Source organism: Podarcis muralis, chromosome 4, assembly GCF_964188315.1.
Source record: "Podarcis muralis chromosome 4, rPodMur119.hap1.1, whole genome shotgun sequence".
In the NCBI taxonomy this organism is placed as follows: domain Eukaryota; kingdom Metazoa; phylum Chordata; class Lepidosauria; order Squamata; family Lacertidae; genus Podarcis; species Podarcis muralis.
Genome location: NC_135658.1, coordinates 58,827,222 through 58,852,662, shown reverse-complemented (window position 1 = coordinate 58,852,662; position 25,441 = coordinate 58,827,222). Strand labels below are relative to the sequence as shown.

General features: G+C 41.8%; 1 protein-coding gene across 11 annotated transcripts in view; it reads right to left on the bottom strand.

Annotated features, from left to right (window-relative positions):
* Positions 1-25,441, bottom strand: part of CASK (calcium/calmodulin dependent serine protein kinase) — a 127,240-nt gene that overhangs the window by 78,182 nt on the left and 23,617 nt on the right. For all 11 annotated transcript variants that reach the window (XM_028727343.2, XM_028727347.2, XM_028727342.2 and 8 more), the window contains 2 exons: positions 14,425-14,537; positions 166-271 (listed from right to left, as the gene is read on the bottom strand). In XM_028727343.2, coding sequence (XP_028583176.1) covers positions 166-271; positions 14,425-14,537 — 219 coding nt within the window. The remainder of the gene's footprint in view (positions 1-165; positions 272-14,424; positions 14,538-25,441) is intronic.

Below are 25,441 nucleotides of genomic sequence, written 5' to 3'. Positions count from 1 at the left end.
GAAGGAACTGTTTGCAACTATTTGAATCCAATTTAAAAATTATGAAAGGTTAACTACCACCTAATCTAATGTGTTAACCTATTTTGGTTAGCTTTAAGTGCATGCTTGACCATATGAGCAAAACATATGAAGAGTGTGTATGGAATATATAAATGTAAAACTTACAATTCGAAAACCATATATAGCATTCCATCGGAACTGTAGGTCTCCAAAAGTTCAACAATATGAGGGTGCTTCAACATGTGACAGATACTGGCTTCTCTTTTCAGATCTGTTGAGAGACAGTCATTGCTGTATAATTTGTACTGATAACAGAACACACACAAATGATGCACAGCTATTTGAATACTTAACACCAAATTACTGGATTAATTTCTGAATCATTTTCAAGAGTTTAAATAGGTTTGGCATGTTGAACTCTCTCCTTATAGCTGATGTATTAATGCAACATTTTATAGATATACATATTTTATATATAATGGTGTAAAATCAAGATAATTAATTAGATACACAGTAAAGAACCCTGCAAATATAAATGAAAGGAAGCCGAGTGTTTTCAAACTCATGTGCAGTTATAAAATGCAATGGAAGGGCATTTAACATATGTGTGACAAGATCTGTAAAGGTTATGTAAACACCTGAATCTCATCATGAGGATCGCAACCAATCAGTTCCAGGCCTGGCAGAGTGCACGTCCTTAGAAAGCAACAGGCATATGAATAGGACACCATCAAGTAGGTTGCAGAGTGTAGTTCTTTTCAAATGACAAATGGATAGACACAATCACAAACCTAGTATTCACTGTCACCCTGCTCCAACTGCTAAACTTATCTAGCAGTCACTTCCAACAACCTCTGCCTCCAATGTTCCTGCAGAACTGACATTTTGAAAATATATGCATCAGACACTTCCCGTTAAGTGGTAAGTTCATCAAATGCATGTTGAGGCTAAGTAAACTGTCAGTTCCTGTATGCATTTTCATGTGTACCCAACTAGCCATTCATGTGCACTATCTTTCTGACTATCATAATATGGGATCCGGTGCTCCCTACAATCCTCAGACCTACTAGTTTCCCTCGCATGATGGGAAGGCAACCTATATTGAATATATATGACCCTGCAACCTGGAATATAAGTCTAAGTGTCTGAGTCACAAAAAGGGGGGGGGGGCAGTCAGTCCAGACCACGAGTATTGCATTACAATTCTTCAATTGCCAAGATGCTTTGATACAGAAGCAGGTTTTGCAACACAGAAGTGTGGGCTCTCAGTTTCAGCTCCAGGAGATCAATGTTGGATGATGTCACAATAAAGGCAGTGCCATACTAGGCATCCCCAGTTGCTGAGGGCAACAGGACATGGGTCCACAGATGACTGCTACTGCCAAATGAAGAATTACCCTTCCAAGATCCCTGTTTTTTAACCAAGCCTTCCAAAGCTGCAGTCAATCTGCTTTCTTCCTCCGAAAAGCTTGTGCTAGACAAATACATGTGTCCACACAACACAACAATATTTTCTTGTAGCACCAAAATCATATAATAGTTTGTGAAGTTTGACTGGCACAGCAATGGTACAGGAAAGACTGAGCTACTGCCTGACAAGTCTCCATATCTGCTTAGCCACCCAACAGCTTGCAATTGTCCCTATGTTGGCCTAAAGGTGATTTTCTAGGTTAAAACCTGCTACTTGTCCTTTGAATTACACCTTGACTATGATTTCAGCAAACCAGACCTGACACCAAGCACAGGAATCAGACTTCATTAGCAATTCTAAGTTAAATCAAGGAAGATTTAAAAAAACACACACACAAAAAAACAAAAAACCCAAAGCCTTTCATACTGTATGAAGTACATTTTGCAAGCTTGATTTCAAATCATTTTCTATATAGCAGAAGTACATTCCATGTAACTGTGCCTTGGTAGTAAACATTATTTCACAGGAGATAATTCTAAGAAGAATCAGATTTTTTAAACCCCATCAACCTGAAATCCAAACAATAGCTAATTGTAGGAAAAAATGTTTCCAAGAGCCAAACATTTCTGAAATTAACTTATCTCTGTTCTAAAGTAGCATGATAGAGACAACATTTTTTATTTTATTGCATGTCCTACATTAAGAACCACTGAATGAACTGATCTCGATCTTCTGAAAAAGCAGTATCAAGGATTTTTTAATCACTGTTCTGTATATTCTGAGAGGAAAATAACTAGTTTCAGTTAACAAGCAGACACAATGGGAAATGTTTTCACACAGCTGATCTCTCAGCATGCATAAAGAACACTACGGTAAGTAAAAAAGGACATTCCTCTTGCCTTGAATAAAGCACAAAGCTACATATACTGAAGTTGACAATTAATTCTCTTCTATTTATCACAGGGACATTTAGCAGCAGGTCATTGTTAAGGTGGCACAGGTATCCATTCCTGCCCCCCCAATATATTTTTCTTTTCTTTCTTTGCTACAGGGCAGCTGGACACATTGCAAACTGCACTGCTGGTGAGACCCCAGCTATCTACCATCTTCATTTGGGGAGGGCCCATTCCAACATATTGGGCCCAGAAAACCCTCTTGGCACACCACAGATCAGAGTAAGTCCCAACAGCAGGAGCCAGAGTGTGCTGTTCCCCGCCCCCCTGAAATCTTAAATGTACATCTGGTACCTAACATCATGCCTAACAGCAGAAAGCAAGCTTCCATTCTATAGCACATCAACTGACGGGCAGTAAAGTCCAAACCTCAGGTGGTTTAAAGTACCATACAGCTCTCTTTGCAAGTCCTGCATGGTGTTTGAAGTCCCTACTTTGGGACTTCAAAGCATCCAATTACCCAATGTCATTGTGAAGTCAAGTGATTGACAGGCAGGCAACTCTGCCCACTTGTCAAATTTGGCCCATGAGGCTAAGATCTGATGATGATCTAGTCCAGGGTGGTCAAGCCCAATAGTCCTTTTTTTGACAGTCCTTGGAAGCCATTCAGAAGAGAAGTAGCTGTGAGGCGTGAGTGAGTCCCTATCTTTCCAAACAACCAAATGCCTCTGCCACCACCCCCACCTTAGAGAACCAGGCATATCTCTATGTTATGCAGGTGTGCTAATGAGCAAATCACTACAGCCTGTGAAGCACAAAATTTGCCCTCTTTCTCCTTTATGGCACAGCACTTAATAACAACCAAAGTTCCCTGTTTATGATTCGTACCACGGGTTATTTTGCTCGTTGCTATGCGACTGGTGGTTTCTTGGTGGTTTTCATCCTCGAACCAAGGGTAGCTCGGGTAAGTAGAGGTGAGAGCAGGCTGATGAACTGCAGATCAAAGTTTGGAGTATGACGTCCATATTTTTCAGAGACAGCCTTTGGGCTGGGAAGCAGGGGAATGGATGTGATGGGCTGCCTGCTCTCTTCATCCTTCTGCTGCTTGGGCTCTGGTGCTCTTGCTCATTCCATGGGCCCTAGTTGTGCTATGTGTGCCTAAGCATAGCCACCTTGTGTCCTTCAGAACCACAAGGGTCAGTTGACAGCATGGCTTATAAAAAAAGCTGCAGGCAAGTAGGCAGTTTGTGCTCACACAGACTTTTCCGGCTGCTTTTCGATCATAGATGGATGAAGCTTTTGTTAAGGGATGCAATCTCAGCTTATTCTAGAGTAAGACCCATTGGAATAAATAGGACTTGAGTAACTGCACACAAGTTTATGACCAGGATGGGGAATCTATGATCCTCCAAATGTTGTTGGCCTGCTATCCCTGCCTATTGTCTGTGCTTATTGTGGATGATGGGGGGTTGAGGTCAGCAGCTTCTGGAGGGCCACAGAGTGGTGGATGAGGGAAGAGGGTGGGCTGCAGGCCGCACTGTCCCATAGCATGCTTGTGGGGTGGGGTGTGTGTGTACGGGTGAAGTTAACAGCAGTGGCAGTGGTTGGTTCTCCTTCTGCTCCTTCCTCCCAGCCTTCCCATAATGCTCATATGTTCTGCCGTGGCACCAGTGGTCCTGTGAGGAGGGGAGGGCAGGGAGGCAGAGCATAGCCTTCTAGATCTGGGTGGTCCAGATCTAGGCCATGGAGCCAAAAAGTTTCCTTAATGTGGTCTAGTTAGTATGTGCTGTACAGTGGTACCTCGGGTTACAGACGCTTCAGGTTACAGACTCCGCTAACCCAGAAATAGTACCTCGGGTTAAGAACTTTACTTCAGGATGAGAACAGAAATCGAGCAGCGGCAGAGCAGCAGCAGCAGCAGCAGCAGCAGCAGCAGCAGCAGCAGCAGCAGCGGGAGGCCCCATTAGCTAAAGTGGTGCTTCAGGTTACAGTTTCAGGTTAAGAATTGGCCTCCAGAATGAATTAAGTTCTTAACCCGAGGTACCACTGTATTCAATATAGGGCTAAGAATATTTTTCTGCTGTGCAAAGAGAAATCCTTCCACTGACAGAATCATCTTCCCCTCTCCTCCCTCTGTGCCCCCTAAATCTGTTCTAGGAATTCCCCAACCCCCCCAGAGCATATCTGGGGTGAGCATGAAGGAAGAGGAGAAATGTCATGCTATTTTGAATACCACACTATTTTCTGATAAGCTGAAGATTATTTTATAGGATTGAGACGCTATCAGAATCAGCTGACATGATTTGCACAGGATAGATAGGAAATTTAAAGCATTTAAAGGCTGACATGCCATAGCATGCAAACACACAGAACTGTGCTTGAGGACAATGAATATGTATGGTTTGTTGGCCTTAAAAGATACTGTAGTTTCTTTTTAGGCAATTACTAGAATTTAACCAGTAAGGCATATGGGGGGGGGGGGGGGAGAACAGGAGCATAGGTCTTTACATAATTAGACACTCTTTTGCATAGAGAATTCTACAAATATAACTTCTGACTCACCACACCCTACTAATAACAAAAGGCCAAATTACTGAGCAGTGCATTTTTACTCAGAGCTAATCAAAGCCTTTCAGAAGCAAAGATGGACAATAAAATAGCTAGAAATTTCAACTCCAAGACATAGGTTACTTCAAAATACAGTGGAAAATAGCTACTTTGTAAAGGAACACCACCACAAGAGAACAATAAAAATAAGAGGTACTATTCAGACAAAAGTACAGCATGTTTAATTCTGACTGAAATAGAATCAAACTTAAAATCTGCTTAATTGGATTGTGCCCAAGGACATTTAAAATTTCACTATTGAAGTTTCACAGATATTCACTTATCTGAGGGAAGGGGGAGGGGAGAGAATAAATGTCCAGATTTGGAAATAAAGTATTACTTTTCATAACGTAGCAATCCAATTAATCTGACTGAATGGACATATTTTTAAAAGGAGAGGGGAAGATCATGTGCATCAAGAGTATGATAATCAGTCTCCCTCCTACCTGCTTGAGTTCCTCATTACAGCTGACTCTAAAGACAACCCTACAACTACAAACATATAGGAAAATACCGGGCGCAATTTCTTTAGCGCAGAGCAATCTGACCAAGGGAGGTAGTAGTTGTTAATTTCTACAAAACATTAATGCTCTTGGGCACAATATGGTAAAGCAGTTTTAAGTTCAGATTCTAATTCAAGTATCCTCCCAGAGACCATTGAATTGGGCTTTAAAAAGTTTTTAAAACTCTGGAGAATTTAAGTAGTAAACTGGGGATGCACTTTAAAAGAATTGCTTGTGCATGAAGATACTGCATTCATGGATTAAAGCTAAAAGATAGCAAGACTGAAATTCCATGTACCCAAAGGGAACTTTAGATTCATTCGTTAAACAGCTGCTCCTGTTTTTCTCTTCCTTCATTCACCAAAGGAGGACACTTTCAAAACCAAAAGCATGGCATGTGGCTTGGGCTTCATTAAAAAACAACAACAAAAAACAAAAAAACAAAGAGTGAAAAATGCTCTACTGGGCATACTCACAATTTTCACTCAGCTAACTGACTATTTCACTTTGCAGGAGTGACACTTGCAGTTAAACCATTATCTATACTGTACAGAGATCATAATTCAGATTAAATCAAGAGGTTGTATTTGACACAGAATCATTCAGCAGTTTACAGCAACTTTTCAGAGAGCTCTTAAATTAAGCTAAACTTCTAATTCACTTAATACTTCTAATTCAACTGCACCAATTAATGATAATGTTTCTACTTTATGAACCATTTTTAGGCGATAAGCATCACTATGCTTGATTCTTCAGAGTGGGCATAATCTAGTTCACCAAAAGGACAGCACCTGAACATGGAGGGATCTCCATGGGACTTAATTGGAGCCATGTTTTCTCACATTGATGATGCACACACAGGAAGTCTGTCTTTGTTTCCCACATTCCTATCCAGCCTCCCTCTCTTCCTCTAGGAGGTGTACACAGGTCTTCCATTGCTAATAATGCACATACAAATCACCCATACACTTGGGTAAAGAAACATGTTCTATGATAATCCCTCCATGTGCATGGATCAAGCCCTGTACTGTTTATAACTACTGTAGTCTAAAACTGTAAGATATGACTATGTCTGCAAGCTTTTCTGTTTCCTTCAACATCCTAGATGTGTGGCAGAAAAGAAGTTTGTTGTATAAAATTGGTCCAGATTTTTTCAAAAACACACCCACAAAGCTTAGATTTGAGAAATCATCCAAATAAACCATTATCCTATGCAGACATTTAATTAAGTGCAAATTTCTTACCTCCTTTCATGTACATATTTAGCCATTCCCTGAATATCATCTCTAGTGCCTATTCCTAGACAAGGTCTTGAAGTTAATTTATATTTGGGTTTATCATTCACACCTGCAATGAGTTACTGTCACCATTGCTACAGTGTAATGTATTCATAAAAACCTTATTGCCAACATGCTCAGGGTTTTATCTTATTTTACTGCCACTATGGTTGCTTTTATCACTTGACCAGCAGATATTTCTTATTGTTACCACCCTCTATAAAAATTAGTACTACAATCTTATTGTAATTGTAAAATAATATAGTTGAGCATTTCCTGAATTTGAAATCAATATTTAACACCAGTGGTTCTTAAACTTTTTTTTCTGGGCCAGTCAGAATAAAAATTTGCTCACACCACACTGATCCTTTTATTAGTAGGAAATACATTGGAAAACAAAAAGAAACAACTCCTAGCAGTACTTGATTTATAACATAAAACACAACTACTTTATATTATGATCACAGGACATCCAGAAAGTATAAAACAATGCATCTACACGAGAAAATGAATCATTCCCAAAATATAATTATAAACGAGCCTCTTACATATGTGCCTTAAGTATGTATACGAACTTAATGAGAAGTGTGGGCTTGCTTTTGCTAGGTAATCTCATTTATATCAGGTCTAATTTGAGACAGACAAACTCTCATCAACATTAAGAAGCCATTCTCTTTTCTGATCTTTCATATTTGTCAGAGTTAAAAATCCCTGTTCACCACAATATGGCATGGAGAAATGTAGAAGAATAGCCAAAGCTCTTGAAGAGAGGCATGGATACTGTTTCTGGTTGTACAATATATCCCAAAATAATTATTTTGATACTGTACTATACTATACAGTCATCCCTCATATTACGTCTGCTTCAGATTACGTTCTTTCAGGTTACGTCCTGTGGCAACCCGGAAGTACCGGAAGGGGTTACTTCCGGGTTTCGTCGCTCATGCATGCGCAGAAGCGCAAAATGACATCACACACATGCGCAGAAGCGGTGAATCACAACCCGCGCGTGCGCAGACGCGCCGCTGCGGGTTGCACTCTTTTCATGTTGAGAACGGGCGTCCGGAACGGATCCTGTTCACAACCAGAGGTACCACTGTAGTACACTGAAATGTCCCTGAATAAATGAACCATGCTTCCTCAAGTTCAAAACTTCCATAACTTCCACTCAGCTTTCTGTCCAGGCAATAGTCATAGTTCCCCCTGTGCACATCCACATTAATCCATTCCTAACCACTTCCCCACCCCTTTTGTTCACATATGGCAATCACTGCACTTTGTCAAGGGGCCAAGTGAACATGTATCTTTCCCCGTCTCCTTCTCCCTCTGTCTCTACATATTGATTAGCAATCAATTCTGTTGCAATTCTTTCTATTACAATTCTTTCCGGACTGTTTTACCACCTTCCAAATGTCATTGGTAAAAGGCACATGGTTCTTTAAATGGCCATGTTGATAACATTATAAAGACCAGTTTGTTGCTAGGCATTCTTTGGATTTAGCAGCATGGCACGCACAGTAGGTACTTATCAGTGTTGCAATAATGGCAAGAGATGTGGGGAGAAAAGAGTATTGGTGTGATGGTTGAAATTGTCGCAGTAACTGAAACCTGCTTTCAAAGTGATTTTCTCCTCTAAAACTTATGGGTAAGACATTTGAGGGGATTTGTCACAAGTGGTCACAGATGCTCAATACCAGTCTACTGACAGTCCCCACAGTCTACTCAGCTGCCTAGGCTAGCAAAGATGCTGAAAAGGTGGCTGTGGATGCACTGAGATATTTGTATATGTGAATCATTTTTATACTACAGAATCTGAAAGCTTTTTTTTAAAACCCCAAATAGTATCAGTATACTTTTATATGACACAAACAATACTAATACTCTAACTGATTCTGCCATCACAAATACATATAATACCCAGTAGATTCTGCTACTTCCTGGAACACTGAGAAAGTGTCAATGGACTGTATTTGAAGTGATAAATTACAACACTACCAAGACTGATGACACAGAACCAAATACCATGAATACTAATATTTGCTTCAATAGAATTTTGCATATACTAGATTTGCTAGTTGTCAGAATTCATTACAAGGCATTTAATACAATTTTTGTTCCATTACAAGATACCTGCATTACATGGACACTTTGATAATTTCCCTCCTCTCGTTTATGTGTTATGCATATATGGAAAGTGACTGCTTCACCATTAAGAAGGATCAATGAAATAATACTAATTTTCCCCCATGAAGCATCAATTTCTTAGGTAATTGTATTTTAAAAGCAAAAACCTACTAGGCCTTTTTATTTTTCAAAATGCGATAGGGGGGGATATGATTTATACCACAATCATTAATAGCAACAGCATTGTGAATCTGAATGAGATGGATTCTGTGCACATTTACTTTGAAGTAAGTTCTAGTAGAATCAGTAGAACTTCTGAGAAAACATTACTACGGCCAGGCTCTAAGATTCCTCTTGCTAAAGGACATTATTTAATATTTGTTCATCTGTATTCTTATAATGTGCATAAAATCAAATGTAGTGCCGATGATTAAAAACAATAAGCTCTATTTATATTTGTCTCTAAAAACTTTCTTCATTCCGAGCCAGTGTGATGTAGTCAGAGAGCTGGACTAAGACTTCAGAGACCAGGGTTCCAATTTCCACTTGAGCTAGTCACTAACCTGACCTATCTCACAAAGTTATTGTGATGATAAAATGGAGAGAGGGGGAATGCTGTGTGCTGCCTTGACTTCTGTGGGATATAAATGTAATACATAAATTAAGAACGCTTGTTGCTAGTAATATTTCATAAACCATTGTCCAGTTTAGGAGCTTCTCTCATCTTCTTTGCTTCCACTATTGCTTCTGCCTTTCTAGTGGAGAAGCAGAAGCATCTTTGTTACAGTCCACTGTTGCTTCCTTAATAGAAAGGGGGGGGGGGGGGCATGTGAATGAACATGTATATGAATGCCTGGTATGTGTTTAAAGAACAATGGCTGTGCATGAACATAGCTGTATGTGTTGGAGCAGACAAATAAAAAAAATAAAGTTATATATGTGGGAACATGTAGTTTTGAAGTGAAGTCTTCCGTCTGTCAAAATTAGCGATGCCCTAGTTCAAAACAAGTGCTCTCCAACCTTGACTTAAAGCTAGAATAATTCAAGAAGATGACCACCTCTCCTCTTATCACTGAACAAAATTAATCACTGATTCTTCCTATCCTCCCAACAAGGAACAGATGCAGCTGGTGCAAAAAGATACATTTACATGGGCAGTTTTTATGTTTTCCTGATTTGTGATTCCTGTCATCTGATCATAAAATCAGAAGACTGGGAAGCTGTCTCAGAAAAAGGTGCCAAAATGTGATATTTGACCTTGAGAGATGCATCCTCATAAGTTATTCAAATAAGGCAGGAAATGGGTGTGGATGGCAAGCAACATAATTAAAAGGCAGAGCAAGGAGCTCTATAGCTCTGCCTGCTCTGAACACATGTGCTAGGAATCACTGAGTTGGAAAGGGTGTTGGATGTAACCGAGTCTGAAATCCTGCTTAGTGAAGGAACTACAATGCAGGTTGCAACTACAATATCCCTGATAGGTGGCAATCTAGCCTATGCTTAAATACCTTAAGCAATTGAGAGCCCACCACTTCCGGAGGCAATCTGCTCAATAGATGAGCAACTTGTACTGTTAAGGAAGTTTTCCTATTGTTTTGCTGAAAGTTATTTGCCTGCAATTTGATTCTGGTCCTGCACCCTTGAGCAATGGAAAACAAGTGCACTCCATCTTCTGCACAACAGCTCATCAAATATTTGAAGACAGCTAATAATGTTAGCCAAAATGAAAGGGTAGCCAGCATGGTGTCCTCCAGATGTTTGAAATTACAATGCCCATCATTCTCTACCATTGGCCATGCTGACTGGAGCTCATGAGAGCTGAAGTCCAAAATATTTGGAGGGCATCATGTTGGCTACCCTTTTGGAACAGATAAGGCATGAATCCATGCACTCAATGGCACAACTTTACACTGACCCAGACCTTGTACAAACGATTTCTCTCCAATTAAAATCAATTGAAGGAGAAACTTACAAATAGCTACTTCCACAGTGGCAACTCATGTTGCCATGAATGTGCACAGGAATGGTGTATCTGAGTACCTTTTCACAGCTCACCACCAGTATATGTGAACACGACACGGAAAGATGACAGTAGGGCATGTGACATAGGGCTACATCCCTCTGGATCCATGTCATGTACACATAGAGCTCACAAGGGTGACAGGAACTATTTGTAAGAAAAGGGAGCACTTTCTCCAAAACACATATAGGAATGTAAGCAATTTGCGAAAACTTTTCTTACTAGATCTCTAACCAGTACCTTGCCTCGGGACTCTAGACCCAAATACCCAACAAGAGCCACCATTCACTGCAACAAACTGGTGGGTGTCAGAACAGAGCAGTCCACCTAGACAAGAAAGGGGAAGGGCAAACATTTGTTGCAAACTGTGACAGTCTTCCATGTCTGCTCTCCAACCCCTTTGACACATGCATAGCTTAGATCTTGTCTGAACTGTATTTCTACAGCATACTCTCCCCCCACCCCCAGCACAACAGTGAGAACCAGTGTCTTCTACACAGTGGAAGCACACAGACCCATGTGGAGTTAAGCACTCTGTTGACAAAAGCCAGGTATTCTGCTCCAACCATCAGCATTGCTGGCCCAACTCATGAGAAGGTTGCCCTGTAGGATCGCAGACACATGGAGCAAAACAAGCTGTCACCACAAATACAGAGTCCTGAAACTCCCAGAGGGGAAGGGATTCACAGTCAATGAAATCTACCCCTCTCCCCATGGGGTGGGGTGGTGACTGAAGCATGAGCAATAGTTGAACACCAAGGTGACACCACTCATTCTTCCTTCCACTCTCTTTCTCAACAGACCCCTCTCCAACAGGTACAATCATTGGGGCCAAGGAACTGCCCATCTCATGCAAACCATGAGGAAGACTCACCCTCATCTTCTTCAACACTGACCACGACCAGCACACTACTAGATGTTCCCTGTGAGGCTGCAAACCAAGCAGGGGTCTTATGTCCTGGCAAGCTCTGTGGTAGTCTGTCAAGACAACATATGGTGTTGCCTCTAGCATAGACACTAAGCAATGAGGCTTAGCACACTTTCTTTACTTTCCTCTGTCATGCACATGCCAAAGGAAGTGACTGCCTCGAGATGCCACATATGCTTTTCCTACTGTTTGCTGGGGTTGGTAGACAGATCTCCACATCCACAGCAAGCAAACCCTAGACAGGAAGTGGAGCAACAACAGGAGCGGGGGAAACACATCCCAGAAAGACCCTGTCCCCCTCTCCAGACACCAGGTGTGAGGAAGGCAGGCCAATGAGGAGGCTTGGTGGGTCTAATTAAGCCTATGGTCTGGATGTTTTACACCACTGGAACAGAGCTGGAGTCCCTCCTCTTTGCCTGTTTAACATGGCAGGATTTTAACAAATATATTTACATATTTGCAAGCTACTGTCTCGCAATAAAAACTGATACCATAGATCTATACAAGCAATATGAAATATATAATATGTTAAAGATTTTTTTATCCTGAATATTGCTTCTGCTTTATAGACTCCAGAAGAATAAAACTCCAGTATACATGGCATCAGCAGATAAAAGTATATGTAGATTATAAATCCACTTGTATAACTGTGTAAAATATGCAAACATTTTTTTAAGAACTCAAGAAGAACCCTGCTGAATCAGACCAAAGTTTCATTCAGTCAAGTGTCTTGTTTTACTTAGTGTCCAAACAGATGCTTCCAGAAAGCCTATAAGCAGGGCATAAAGACAACAGTACTCCTGATCTCCAGCTATTGGCATTCATGGCAGATTGTGCATCTCATGCTCCACATAACCATCATGACTAGTCACCACAGACAGACGTATCCACAATACTGTAAAGGTAAACCAGCAGCCATCACTACATATTGTGGTAGCAAATTCCATAAATTAACTATTGATTTTTGTAGTAGTAATTTAATCTGTCCAGAATTTATTGCTAATTATTCCACTGGGTGACCCAAAGCTCTAATATTATGGGAAAACTAGAAAGAATGCTGGATTCTCCTTCTATGTACAATGAATAATTTTATAAACTGTTAGAATGCCCCACATCATCTTTTTTTTTGGAAACACTTCAATTTTCCCTTACAAGGTGCTCCAACTACCGTATTTTTCTCTCTATTACACGCAGATTTTTTCTCCTAAAAAGGAAGGGGAAATGTCTGTGCGTGTTATGGAGCGAATGTGGGGGGGGGGGGGGTCCCTGGAGCCGATTAGGGGAGCGCAGGAACAAAAATCAGCAAAAATCAAAGCGCGTTGTGTCCGAGAGGGAAACCTGAAAAGAGGAAGTGGTTGCTTTCCTGCATTCTGCCTCAGGGTCTTACTGCCCACCCTCCTCTGTTTCGTTGCTGTGTTTGCTCAAACGGAACAAAGAGCAGGCAAATCCCCTCCCCTCCAGGCAAGCAGAGGGGAAAGCAGAGGTCTTTCCTTTTAATTCCTCTCCGTGCTCCTCGCAGGCAGCCAGAAAACATGCAGGAGGAGAGAGAAAGCTGGCTTCGGTTTGTGGAAACTTTTGCCTTTTTTTCCTACCTCCCGTTAAATCCCTCTCCTGCTTTCTTAGCCAGCTGCTTCTCTGCACACCGCTCTCTTGTCCCTTCTGTGTTTTTCCTTCACTCCCCACTTAAAATGTAGTTACAAAGCATGGATCCACATGGATCCTCAGGATCTTTGCATTGGGCCACCCCAAATTCACCATCAGATCACATAGCAGCCTGCCCCCCAAAAATCACACACCCACTGTTGCCTGGGGCTGCAATGGTGCAAAAACGTGGTTAAAAAGCATGGATCCACATGGATCCTCAGGATCTTTGCATTGGGCCACCCCAAATTCACCATCAGATCACATAGCAGCCTGCCCCCCAAAAATCACACACCCACTGTTGCCTGGGGCTGCAATGGTGCAAAAATGTGGTTAAAAAGCATGGATCCACATGGATCCTCAGGATCTTTGCATTGAGCTAGCCCAAATTCACCATCAGATCACATGTCTGTGGCCACAGCATGAAGCACAAAAATGATACATCCACTGTTTCATTCAGAATTTTTTCCCTTGTTTTCCTCCTCTAAAAACGATGTGCGTGTTATGGTCAGGTGCGTGTTATAGAGCGAAAAATACGGTACCTGATAATTCTAGCTGTACTTTTCTTTATCTTTTCCAGGTCAACAATATCCTGACTGAGATGGGTTGACCAGAACTATACACAGGATTCCAAATGTGGCTACACTCTAGATATATAGACATTAAATGTCAGCTGTTTTATTTTCAGACTCCTTTCTAATTATTTCTAGCATATGCCTTTGTCATTGGTGCTGCACACTGTTGAAGTTTACATTGAGCCCCTGGATCACAGAAATAGCAAAACGAATTAGAATTGAAGAATTGGAAGGGACCCTGAGAATCATCTAGTCCAATCCTCTGCAATGAAGGAATATACAGCTGTCCCATACAGGGATCAAACCTGCAACCTTGGCATTAATAGCACCACATGCTAACCAACTGAGCTACGTGTGTGTGTGTGTGTGTGTGTGTGTGTGTGTGTAGAATACCGTACAACCAAAAAGAAAGGAAAGGAAAGGAAGGATAACCACTGATTTTCACCTTCTGTACTTAATCCTGGACTTGAGGTGAACTTTGCTACATCGACAATCTTCACAGCAAACTGTTGCCCCGTCTCTCTGTTGATACATCGCCGCACAACACTGAATGGACCCCTAGAAAAGAAGATAGCCCATAGTTAATTGAGTGAAAGCTCCAAAATAGTTCACATATAGCTTTGTTTTTCTTTTTGATCTGATTAACTACTACTAACATGAAATTTTGAGAGGTTTACAGTGATTTTTAGTCATATACAGGAAAAACCCATCATTCTAAATATTACTTATGGTTATTACATTGGTTTTAGTCAGTTTTGCCAAAGCTTATGTTTCTGGAATTAACACCAGCATAGAAGACACTAAAAATCTTTCGGGTATGACTCTACAGCAAGAGTTGCCAACCTTTTTGGACAAGTGGGCACATTTTGAGGAAATGCCATGGGCACCAGTTACACATGCCTGCTATGTGAGACACCACTTCAGGCATCAGAAATCCGTTTTATAAGGTAAGAATCAAATAGTCTTTTCACTTGTACCTGTAGAGCTATCCCCAAAAGGCCCGTGAAGAGTAGGCATATACAGAAGCAGGCATATAACTGCTTGGAAGCACATATAAAGTATTATGTTCTTTATTTTTGTATTTTTATGTTGTGAACCACCCTGTGATTGTTGGATGAAGGGCAATATACCAATCCAATAAATAAAAAGTAAGTAACATAAATAACATAAATAAAGCCAACTTTCATTCCAATATCTCTGTCCAGAAAGCTGCTTATCCTCCCTTTAAAAACAGGTACAGGAGTCAGATATTACATTGCATTTTATATCTCTCCTGCCCCCCAAAAAACAAATCTGGGGCTTCAAATGGGCTTTAGAACTGAAACACAAAATGTTATTCTGAATGTGCACACCAACTTTCATTCACTTAAATGTCTCACTTTTCAAGTACACTATTGTTTTGCAATATATCTGTATTTTCCTTTCCCCAGCAAGTATTTAAACTTGAAACACAGAAGTATCACCTAAACTTGTGTATATAAATTTATTCTATTATATCAATCTTCAGAGGAATTATTGTATTAGTTACAAACAAAATCTTAAAATATTAAGCCAAAGGACTCACATCACTTGGCTGATCATAGGTTTACAATTCAACCCCATGCAGATTTTTCATGTAAAATAATAAAAACATACTTTCTTATTCTGCTCTGTGCTTTTTTGGGTAATGCCAAAAGAAACAAATGCTTTAAGTCTCGCTAATGTTAATCTGTCTGTCAGGGACTGCCATCAGAACAGGGGAGGGAGGCAGGGGAGCCGCCTCCGAAACTCCTGAGGAGCAGTTCCTCTTCCAGCGGTGGGAAAAGCCACACCTCCAGTGGAGAAGAGGGGGAAGGGGCCAGCCAAGCGAGGGAAGGGCTCGAGGATGCTGCTGAGAGCCCCAGCACCTCACCAGGCTGGCCAGGAGGGACGCACGCTACCGTCACCCAGCTTGCGCAGAGGGGTGAAACGCAAGGAGGGGAGGAGGGGGTTTGGGGTGCCGAAGTTCTTATGTTGAGGGAGAAGCCAGAAGGGGCCACTCCCGGATTCAGCAAGTGACTGAGATGGACATGAACTTGGTAGATCTGCACTGTAAATAGTTTGCACAATAAAACCAGTAAAAGCCAGGTCAGAGTCCTGCGTGGTTACTCACAAACAACCACCAACAGCATCTGACACTGTCATAATAACAACATATTTAAAAAATCAGTATAGATATATCTGAATAAAGAAGATCTCTGGAAGTATTACAACCAATGAAAATTGGGATAGTTGAAGCAAAGAACTTTGTCCCCACTTCATTAGCCAAATCACTCAAGAACAAACCTTGGCTGCAGCTTACGGTTAGTGAGGAGAGAACGGAACTGTGAGTCCCAGTTTGAATGACATGCTAAGCATGGCACAGCACTAAAAGGGACTAGGGAGAGAAAAAGTGGCTGTCAGCTCATCTCAGAGATCCCACATGCTTGTGCAGTCTCAGAATGCCATAGCTTGGCTTGCCGTCTTGTACATACCAGGTAACTGTGCTCATCTCATGTGAAGATACACTTGTAGCATATATGCTTTCTTCCCACAAAAGTCTTACTTCTGTGAAGGAAGACAGTAGTCCATAAAGTGATCCTGCATAACTTCAAAGTTCTTTTACAGAATCCGTTTTTACAGGACTAATATATATACAGCATTAGTTTCTAGATTTTAGGCAACATGGGCGCTTAGACTATATGCAAAATTTTGTTATGGTTTCTAAAATTCTTATGAAGGTTTCATTGGAAGAGAAATGCATATTCACTGTATGTAGTCTTAAAGCTCTTGCAAAAATAAAATCAGCCTTAAAGCCTGTTAAGCATTCTACAGCCCCAAGCTAGTTAAACATTCTACTGCCAAAGGATTGGCTTTAGAGCTATATATAGCTGAAAACAACAATTGTCAGATAAAGCTTATTAAGCAATTTAATGATCACTTTAGGGTTTATTAAAGATGGAACATTTCTAAAATAGCTACATTTCAATATCATTGACATTTAGAAGTAGTTAATGTATATAACACCATTTCCAGAACAAAACACTGCTCTTGTGAACAACTTCAAATACTTTTTCAGACAGACATCCATGATAAGTAAGGACTACTCTGAGGACCACACACCTGTGAACATTAGGGCTGGGTGGTATTTCAATACATTGAAACCCGCTTGAGGTTCAGATCACAATAACAGTTTCAATTTTTTTGAGCTAGAAAATATATCATGGTGCTCATCCATGGCAGCAGAGGGAGCCCAAGAAGGTGCTCACCTGTCTGCCTGCCTTCACAGGAACAAGCAGACTCCTTCTTCCTCCCTTCCTCCTGGTTGCTCCTCCTTCCCTCCAGCCCAGCTGCCATGTTAGGCGATGATCACACACAGAAAAGATAAGCCTTGGGAAGGACTGCAGATAAGCCTTGGGAAGGACTGTGTGAGGTTCTTTTAATAAGAGTGATGGCCTCAGGAGAGAGAGCCTAAGAAGGTGCTCGCCTGCCTGCGACCGAGTAAGCAGGCTGCCTCCTTCCTCCCGGTCACTCCTCCTGTTCCCTCCCCTCCCTCCACAGCCTAGCCACCCCTCCTTATTTCAGGCGTTGTGATATATCACTATACTGCAATTGTTAGCTGGTGATATATCACGATCTTGAAAACCAGATCTTGCCCAGCCCTAGTGCACATGCACACTCAACACACACACACACACACACACACACACACACACACACACACACATCTGGCAGTTTCAGACTTATACATGTACACACACATATGCAGGCAGAAGCATGAACACAGGCACACAAGACTCTGTTCACAGCTGGGGGAAATGCTGTATTTTGCTCCTCACAGAACCACCCCTGAAGAATAAAATACAGGGTTTCCACTCACTCTCATCAGAGCTCTGTGGTGGTGATGGGAGAGGAGGAACAGCATTTTGTTCTCCACAGAATGATCTGGGAAGAGTAAGCACAGTGTTTCTTCTAAGCATGCACACCTGTTGAGTGCTACAGAGAATACCTTCTAAAGGCATCCCTTCTTTCTCTTGCACAGCACCAGGGTGGAGGTGTTACTGACTGTGCAAGAGAAACAAGAACGAGTGCTCTTTCTTAAGCACCTCTGACCTAGCAACAGTGCCAAGCAAACTGAGGAGGGGAAGGTTTCACAAGTTGAAGAAGTACCACCTTTGGAAGGTACTGATTAATTAGGGGCTTGGGCCTGATGTGGCACTGGACCATGGAGTTACCACTGTGTCCTGCAGAGAGCAGCAAGAGCTAGATTAGAGCAAGACATCATCTTTTGACCTCTAAGCAAGTGCAGAAAACAGTGCACAATGGGAAACTTTGTAGACCTCAAAAGATTACCCACCTAACAGAATAAGCGCGAGCACACGACATACAAACGTCAGTGTATTTTGTATTCATGAGGCTCAGAAGCATCATCCCACCCACAGATCCTACTTGGTCACAGTTGAAGAGATATTCAACTCTTTCCTCTCTCACAGCATACACCAGGGGTCCCCAAACTAAGGCCCGCAGGCTGGATAAGGTCTGAGGGACTCGTTTATCCGGCCCACGGTGACCCCCGCCACTTGCTGTTACCAGCGCTGCACTGCACAGAGCACCAGAAATAGCTTTTGCTCATGCACAAACGTTATTTGCACATGCACAAACGTTATTTCGGTGCACATCTGCGTTGGAAGAGGCCTGTGCACAAGCTATTTCCGGTGCTCCTCCCACCCGGAAGTGAACTGGAAATAGTGTGTGCGCACGCGTATGGGCACACACTCTCCCGCTCTCTGTGCGATCGGCACTGGAAACACCGGCCCGAGGCGCTGTAAGTTTGACCCCTGACATACATAATGCTGCTTGCTGTTCTTCATCACAACCATTCAAGTCTTTCAATCTTCAGTGTTATTCCCCCACTTTGCCTAACAATTACTATAGCAGTCAAACAGTTTAATCCTTTGTGGCTCCTACAAATGTTTGCTGTGGTCTAAGAATATGAACAGTTTCCAGCTCTTTATTATGCTATCACTCAACTGTACCTTTTTGCCTATAAAAGTTAAATAAATAATGCTGCACTACAGATGCATACTATGAAAGTGGATAAAATTTGGCCTGTAGAAATGTGAATACTAAACAACTAAAAAGCTAGATTCAAATGACCAGCTGGATCTAGGAACTCAGCTCTTCTCTACATGGCACAGTAGGAAGAACTATGCAATGCCCTATTTAGACTACAGAAAGTCCTGCTGGAATTGACATCTGTTCACACATTTTACAAGGTTTCATAAAGCGTCTAGAGACATGGAACACAATTCCTCCTGTGCATAAAGTTCTCACCACTGTACTTGTGGGAAAGGATCCACAATAGAATCTTTCCCTCCCTCTCAGCAGTTCTTGCTGTGTGCAAGCATAAACAAATGGAGCAATACTGCTAGTCACCATCACCTATTATGGGATATATACGCAAGTAAAGCTTCACTTGAAGAGTGGATCCAGATATGAGAGATGAGAATTGGTGAGAAAGGGGCAGAGGGAGAAAAGAGCTTGATTCAATCTTATGTGGACCCCTTCTTGCAGGTGCTGCAGGCTGGAATGGGTTGGATTGTGCTCATGTGGTTTTTAAAATGAAGATAAAGCAGATTCTAGGCTTATGTGATGAGGCCAGAGATACAGACAAATCAAACCCAGTCAACAAGTTATTAATAAAAACTGAAGGTTTTTTCCTGATCTCAGCCCGAATAATCATATTAGGTTTAACAAATTAACAGGAGTTAAGACTCCTCTACAGTTTTCTCAGTGCTTGTTATTAAGCCAAAGTGACTACCAGCACTACCAGCAAAATTATCAAATAAATCATCCAGTCAACTATGCATATTGCTTCCCCACTAGTAAGCTCCAGAGAAGTTGCAGTCTTTATGATATGCACGCTAAAGGCAAACAAGACAATCAATGTTCTCAATTTCCTAATGCAATAATAATCAAATCTCTTCTCTCCTACAAAATCTCTTCTCTCCTACAATATCTCAAGACTAATACCATGTTTAATTACGTAGTAGCTGTAATTGGAATTAAACTCAAACATGCCCACAAAACAAGATTCAATGGACAAACTAGGCAAAAAGCATCCAAGAGTATTAAAAGAACTGGCAGATGTGATTTCAGAACCACTGGCAGTCATCTTTGAGAATTCCTGGAGAACAGGCGAAGTCCCCGCAGACTGGAGGAGGGCAAATGTTGTCCCTATTTTCAAAAAGGGGAAAAGAGAGGACCCAAATAATTACCGCCCAGTCAGTCTGACATCAATACCAGGGAAGATTCTGGAGCAGATCATTAAGCAAACAGTCTGTGAGCACCTAGAAAGGAATGCTGTGATCACCAATAGTCAGCATGGATTTCTGAAAAATAAGTCATGTCAGACTAACCTGATCTCGTTTTTTGACAGAATTACAAGCCTGGTAGATGAAGGGAACACAGTGGATGTAGTCTACCTTGATTTCAGCAAGGCATTTGACAAGGTGCCCCATGATATTCTTGTAAAGAAGCTGGTAAAATGCGGTCTTGACTATGCTACCACTCAGTGGATTTGTAACTGGCTGACTGACCGAACCCAAAGGGTGCTCATCAATGGTTCCTCTTCATCCTGGAGAAGAGTGACTAGTGGGGTGCCACAGGGTTCTGTCTTGGGCCCGGTCTTATTCAACATCTTTATCAACGACTTGGATGATGGACTCAAGGGCATCCTGATCAAATTTGCAGATGACACCAAACTGGGAGGGGTGACTAACACCCCAGAGGACAGGATCACACTTCAAAACGACCTTGACAGATTAGAGAACTGGGCCAAAACAAACAGGATGAATTTTAACAGGGAGAAATGTAAAGTATTGCACTTGGGCAAAAAAAATGAGAGGCACAAATACAAGATGGGGGACACCTGGCTTGAGAGCAGTACATGTGAAAAGGATCTAGGAGTCTTGGTTGACCACAAACTTGACATGAGCCAACAATGTGACGCGGCAGCTAAAAAAGCCAATGCAATTCTGGGCCTCATCAATAGGAGTATAGCATCTAGATCAAGGGAAGTAATAGTGCCACTGTATTCTGCTCTGGTCAGACCTCACCTGGAGTACTGTGTCCAGTTCTGGGCACCACAGTTCAAGAAGGACACTGACAAACTCGAACGTGTCCAGAGGAGGGCAACCAAAATGGTCAAAGGCCTGGAAACGATGCCTTATGAGGAACGGCTAAGGGAGCTGGGCATGTTTAGCCTGGAGAAGAGGAGGTTACGGGGTGATATGATAGCCATGTACAAATATATAAAAGGATGTCACATAGAGGAGGGAGAAAGGCTGTTTTCTGCTGCTCCAGAGAAGCGGACACGGAGCAATGGATCCAAACTACAAGAAAGAAGATTCCACCTAAACATTAGGAAGAACTTCCTGACAGTAAGAGCTGTTCGACAGTGGAATTTGCTGCCAAGGAGTGTGGTGGAGTCTCCTTCTTTGGAGGTCTTTAAGCAGAGGCTTGACAACCATATGTCAGGAGTGCTCTGATGGTGTTTCCTGCTTGGCAGGGGGTTGGACTCGATGGCCCCTGTGGTCTCTTCCAACTCTATGATTCTATGATTCTATGAAAAAGAAAAGCATATTATATATACAGTGGTACCTCAGGTTTACTTAATTCATTCCAGAGGTCCGTTCTTAACCTGAAACTGTTCTTAACCTGAAGCACCACTTTAGCTAATGGGGCCTCCTGCTGCTGCCGCTGCGCCGCCACTGCGCAATTTCTGTTCTCATCCTGAAGCAAAGTTCTTAACCTGAAGCACTATTTCTGGGTTAGTGGAGTCTGTAACCTGAAGCGTATGTAACCTGAAGCATATGTAACCTGAAGCATATGTAACCTGAGGTACCACTGTACACACATGCACATACACTACTGACCCAATCACACGTGTTGCAACCACTTTGCTAGAGTCTGAATCTGGTCAGTGCCTTGATGAGAGACCATAAGGAAACCCAATGTTCACAACCTTGAATTCTGAATGACAAGCAGGATAAAGGTGTAACTACAAGGGGCATTCATTAAAGATTTCCCCTGACGTACTTCCCGTGGACTGAGACAAACGAAACTGGGCACAGTTATTAGTCTCTACTTTGCTACCAGCAAGAGTCAAACACTTCTCCCATCACTTTATGTAGCTGTGAAGACCTCGTCTGTAGAGGTTGGCAGGTTGTGACAGAAGCCACAACTTGACCTCAGAAATCAGCATTTCATTGTCGGGAAAAAGCTTGCCCTTCAAAAATAACCTCACGGTTGGAAAAGAGGTGGAAGTCCGATGGTGCGAGGTTGGGAGGATAAGGGGGGTGAGGAAGGATTTCATAGCCACAGAACCGTGCTTCTGTCTGAGCAACATGCGAGTTATGAACTGGGGCATTATCCTGCAGGAGGCAGACACCTTTGGTCAGCATACCACGCCTCTCGATTTTTATGCCCTCCCGCAATTCTGCAGCAGTGAAGTGTAGTATGTCCTGGTAATTGTGGTACCCTTGGCCAGGAAATCCATCATCACTACTCCACGCTGGTCCCAAAAGACCGTGAGCATGACCTTGCCCACTGACGGTTGAACACGTGCCTACTTTGGAGGTGGTGAGGCAGAGTGCTTCCATTGTTTGGACTAGGATTTAGTCTGAGTCATAACGATGGACCCATGTTTTGTCCTAAGTGAAGTCTGGTGAATAATAATAATAATTTATTATTTATACCCCGCCCATCTGGCTGGGCCTCCCCAGCCACTCTGGGCGGCTTCCATAAAAACCAAAAATACAGTAAAATATCACACGTTAAAAACTTCCCTGAACAGGGCTGCCTTAAGATGTCTTCTGAATGTCAGGTAGTTGTTTATCACTTTGACATCTGCTGGAAGGGCGTTCCACAGGGCGGGTGCCACTACCGAGAAGGCCCTCTGCCTGGTTCCCTGTAGCTTTGCTTCTCGCAATGAGGGAACCGCCAGAAGGCCCTCGGCGCTGGACCTCAGCGTCCGGGCAGAATGATGGGGGTGGAGACGCTCCTTCAGGTATACTGGACCGAGGCCGTTTAGGGCTTTAAAGGTCAGTGAAGAAGTCATCATGGTTTTTGTGACACATGGCCAAAAGAGACCGTGAGCATGTGACTCGTTCCTGCTTCTGGAAAGGCATCAACAGCCAGGGAACCCATGACATGGACAACTTTCCCATGTGCAAATGGTCATGGATGATTTTTTCTACAGAGCCCACACTGATCTTGACATCTGCAGCTAGTTGGTGAACGGTTATGCTGTGATCCTCCAAAATGGTGGCCTCCACTTGCCAGATGGTGCCTTCATCAATGGTGGACTGTGGTCGCCCAGGAATGGGAGCCGTTCCACTGAAGTCCAACCACAAGATTCAGCTAGTGTGGTACACTAAGAATGAAACTCCTGCTAGTGAAGTAGCTGTTGTATGAATGGAGTACTACAACTGGACATCATTCAGAGAACTGTGACATCACTTTAGGCACATTATATACTCCTGTCCTTCTAATAGTCTTCTGGAGGAGAGTAATTACTGACACCAATATCTGCTTAGATGACATAGAAGTCATAGTCTGGAATGAAAAAAAAATGAGTAGATAACATGGTTGGCATCAGTCTAGGGAAATCATTTGGGCACCTGACACCATCAAGCATGGCTTCTCCATGCCAATGACGGCTACAATATGTAGATCAGAATAAGGAATTAGAGTACCCTATGCCAAAACAAAACACTGGGCCAGGTATGTTTCAGTGTAATCTCATAGAGGACACTAGAGGACACCCTCCTGGACCGCTATACCTGGAGATAATTTGTGGTGGCCCAAAGCTCATTTTGAAGTGCACATTCACAGCTCCTTATTCTTTTCTAGTTATAATACAACAGCATTGTCAGTTGGTAGAACATGAGACTCTTAATCTCAGAGTCATGAATTCAAGCCCCACATTTGGCAAAAGATTCCTGCATTGCAGGCGGTTGAACTAGATGATCCTCGTGGTCCCTTCCAACTCTACAGTTCTAGGATTCTATTATTATGTTTACTCTTATTGAAACATCCCAATATTTATAGTTTGATATGCATTTTATGGATATAGGGGTCATGGTTCATGAAATAGGTATTGCAGAATGTTGGTTAACAGCCATTATTGGAAAATGGTTTCCACAGATTTATGCAAACTTGCAAATGAGGGCTACTCAATTTTCTTTCATTCCAAGCAGGAATTGTCATCAGAAATGACTTTCCTACAGAATTAATATGGCAGTATATTGGCAAAGAATGTGATCTGAAGTCAGACAACCTACTGCTAAGAAATTATAGTGAAGAAAACTAGGAGAAACTATTCTTGATAAGTCAGTGTTCACTGAACAAAGCAAGCAGCAGAGAGATATAGTCAGCAGATGGAATTGTAAGCCTTATAAAAGATCCTAAACTACATACATATACAAGTAAGGATGCCAGTAAAGATTTTTTTTACAGCTTTGCAAGAATCCATTGTCTTAATAAGAGCTCATGCATTATCTCTCAGAAATCTATTTCAACCGATAAGCAAACATTTTTTCTCTAAATTTCCCCCCCGTCTGTAACTTGCATAGATTACATCACAATGAGACAAAGCTTTATAGTGAGCATTGTCTATTTTAAAGAATTTTGAATACTATTTTTACAATTACAAGTCAAAGCATTGACTCTTTGTTCAGAATACTTTTTGTTTTATGAAGGTTGTTGTGAAACATGAAAGCTTGCCTTATCTTATCTCACCAACCTTGTACGTTTTTATCTAGAATCAGTAGGAAAACCCATACTTTTGTCAACCTACCCATCAAATGGATAATTTCAAAGTTCAAATTGATAAAAAATAATAATAAATGATATGTGCTCTTCTATGTCACAAGAACACCCAGCAGGATTTGTACTGATTTCAATTGAACATAAAACTAGCAGAGGTTTGAATAACAGTGATTTGATTGAGGATTTTGCTTCAAATAAGTCTCAAAAAAGTTCATTTCATTAAACAGGGTAGCAGAACATTGACTCTTAAACCACTTAATCACTGTACAATTATTTATCAGTGAACAGGCTATCACCAATTCATCATATGTTCCTCTTACCATAAAATAATACCATATGCTTTTTAGGTCCTCCCCGCCACCTTATTTCTGTTTATGTAAGAGAATTACATACAGTGAGGGGGGGGGGGGAGTATTTGATCCCCTGCTAAATTTGCCCGTTTGCCCTCTGACAAAGAAATGACCAGTGCATAATTTTAATGGTAGGTTTATTGTAGCTGTGAGAGACAGAATAACAACAGGAAATCCCCCAGAAACCCAGAATACAAAAGTCAGAGGGCAAACAGGCAAATTTAGCAGGGGATCAAATACTCCCCCCCCCTCACAGTATGGTGGTATGGGCTTGCTTCTTTT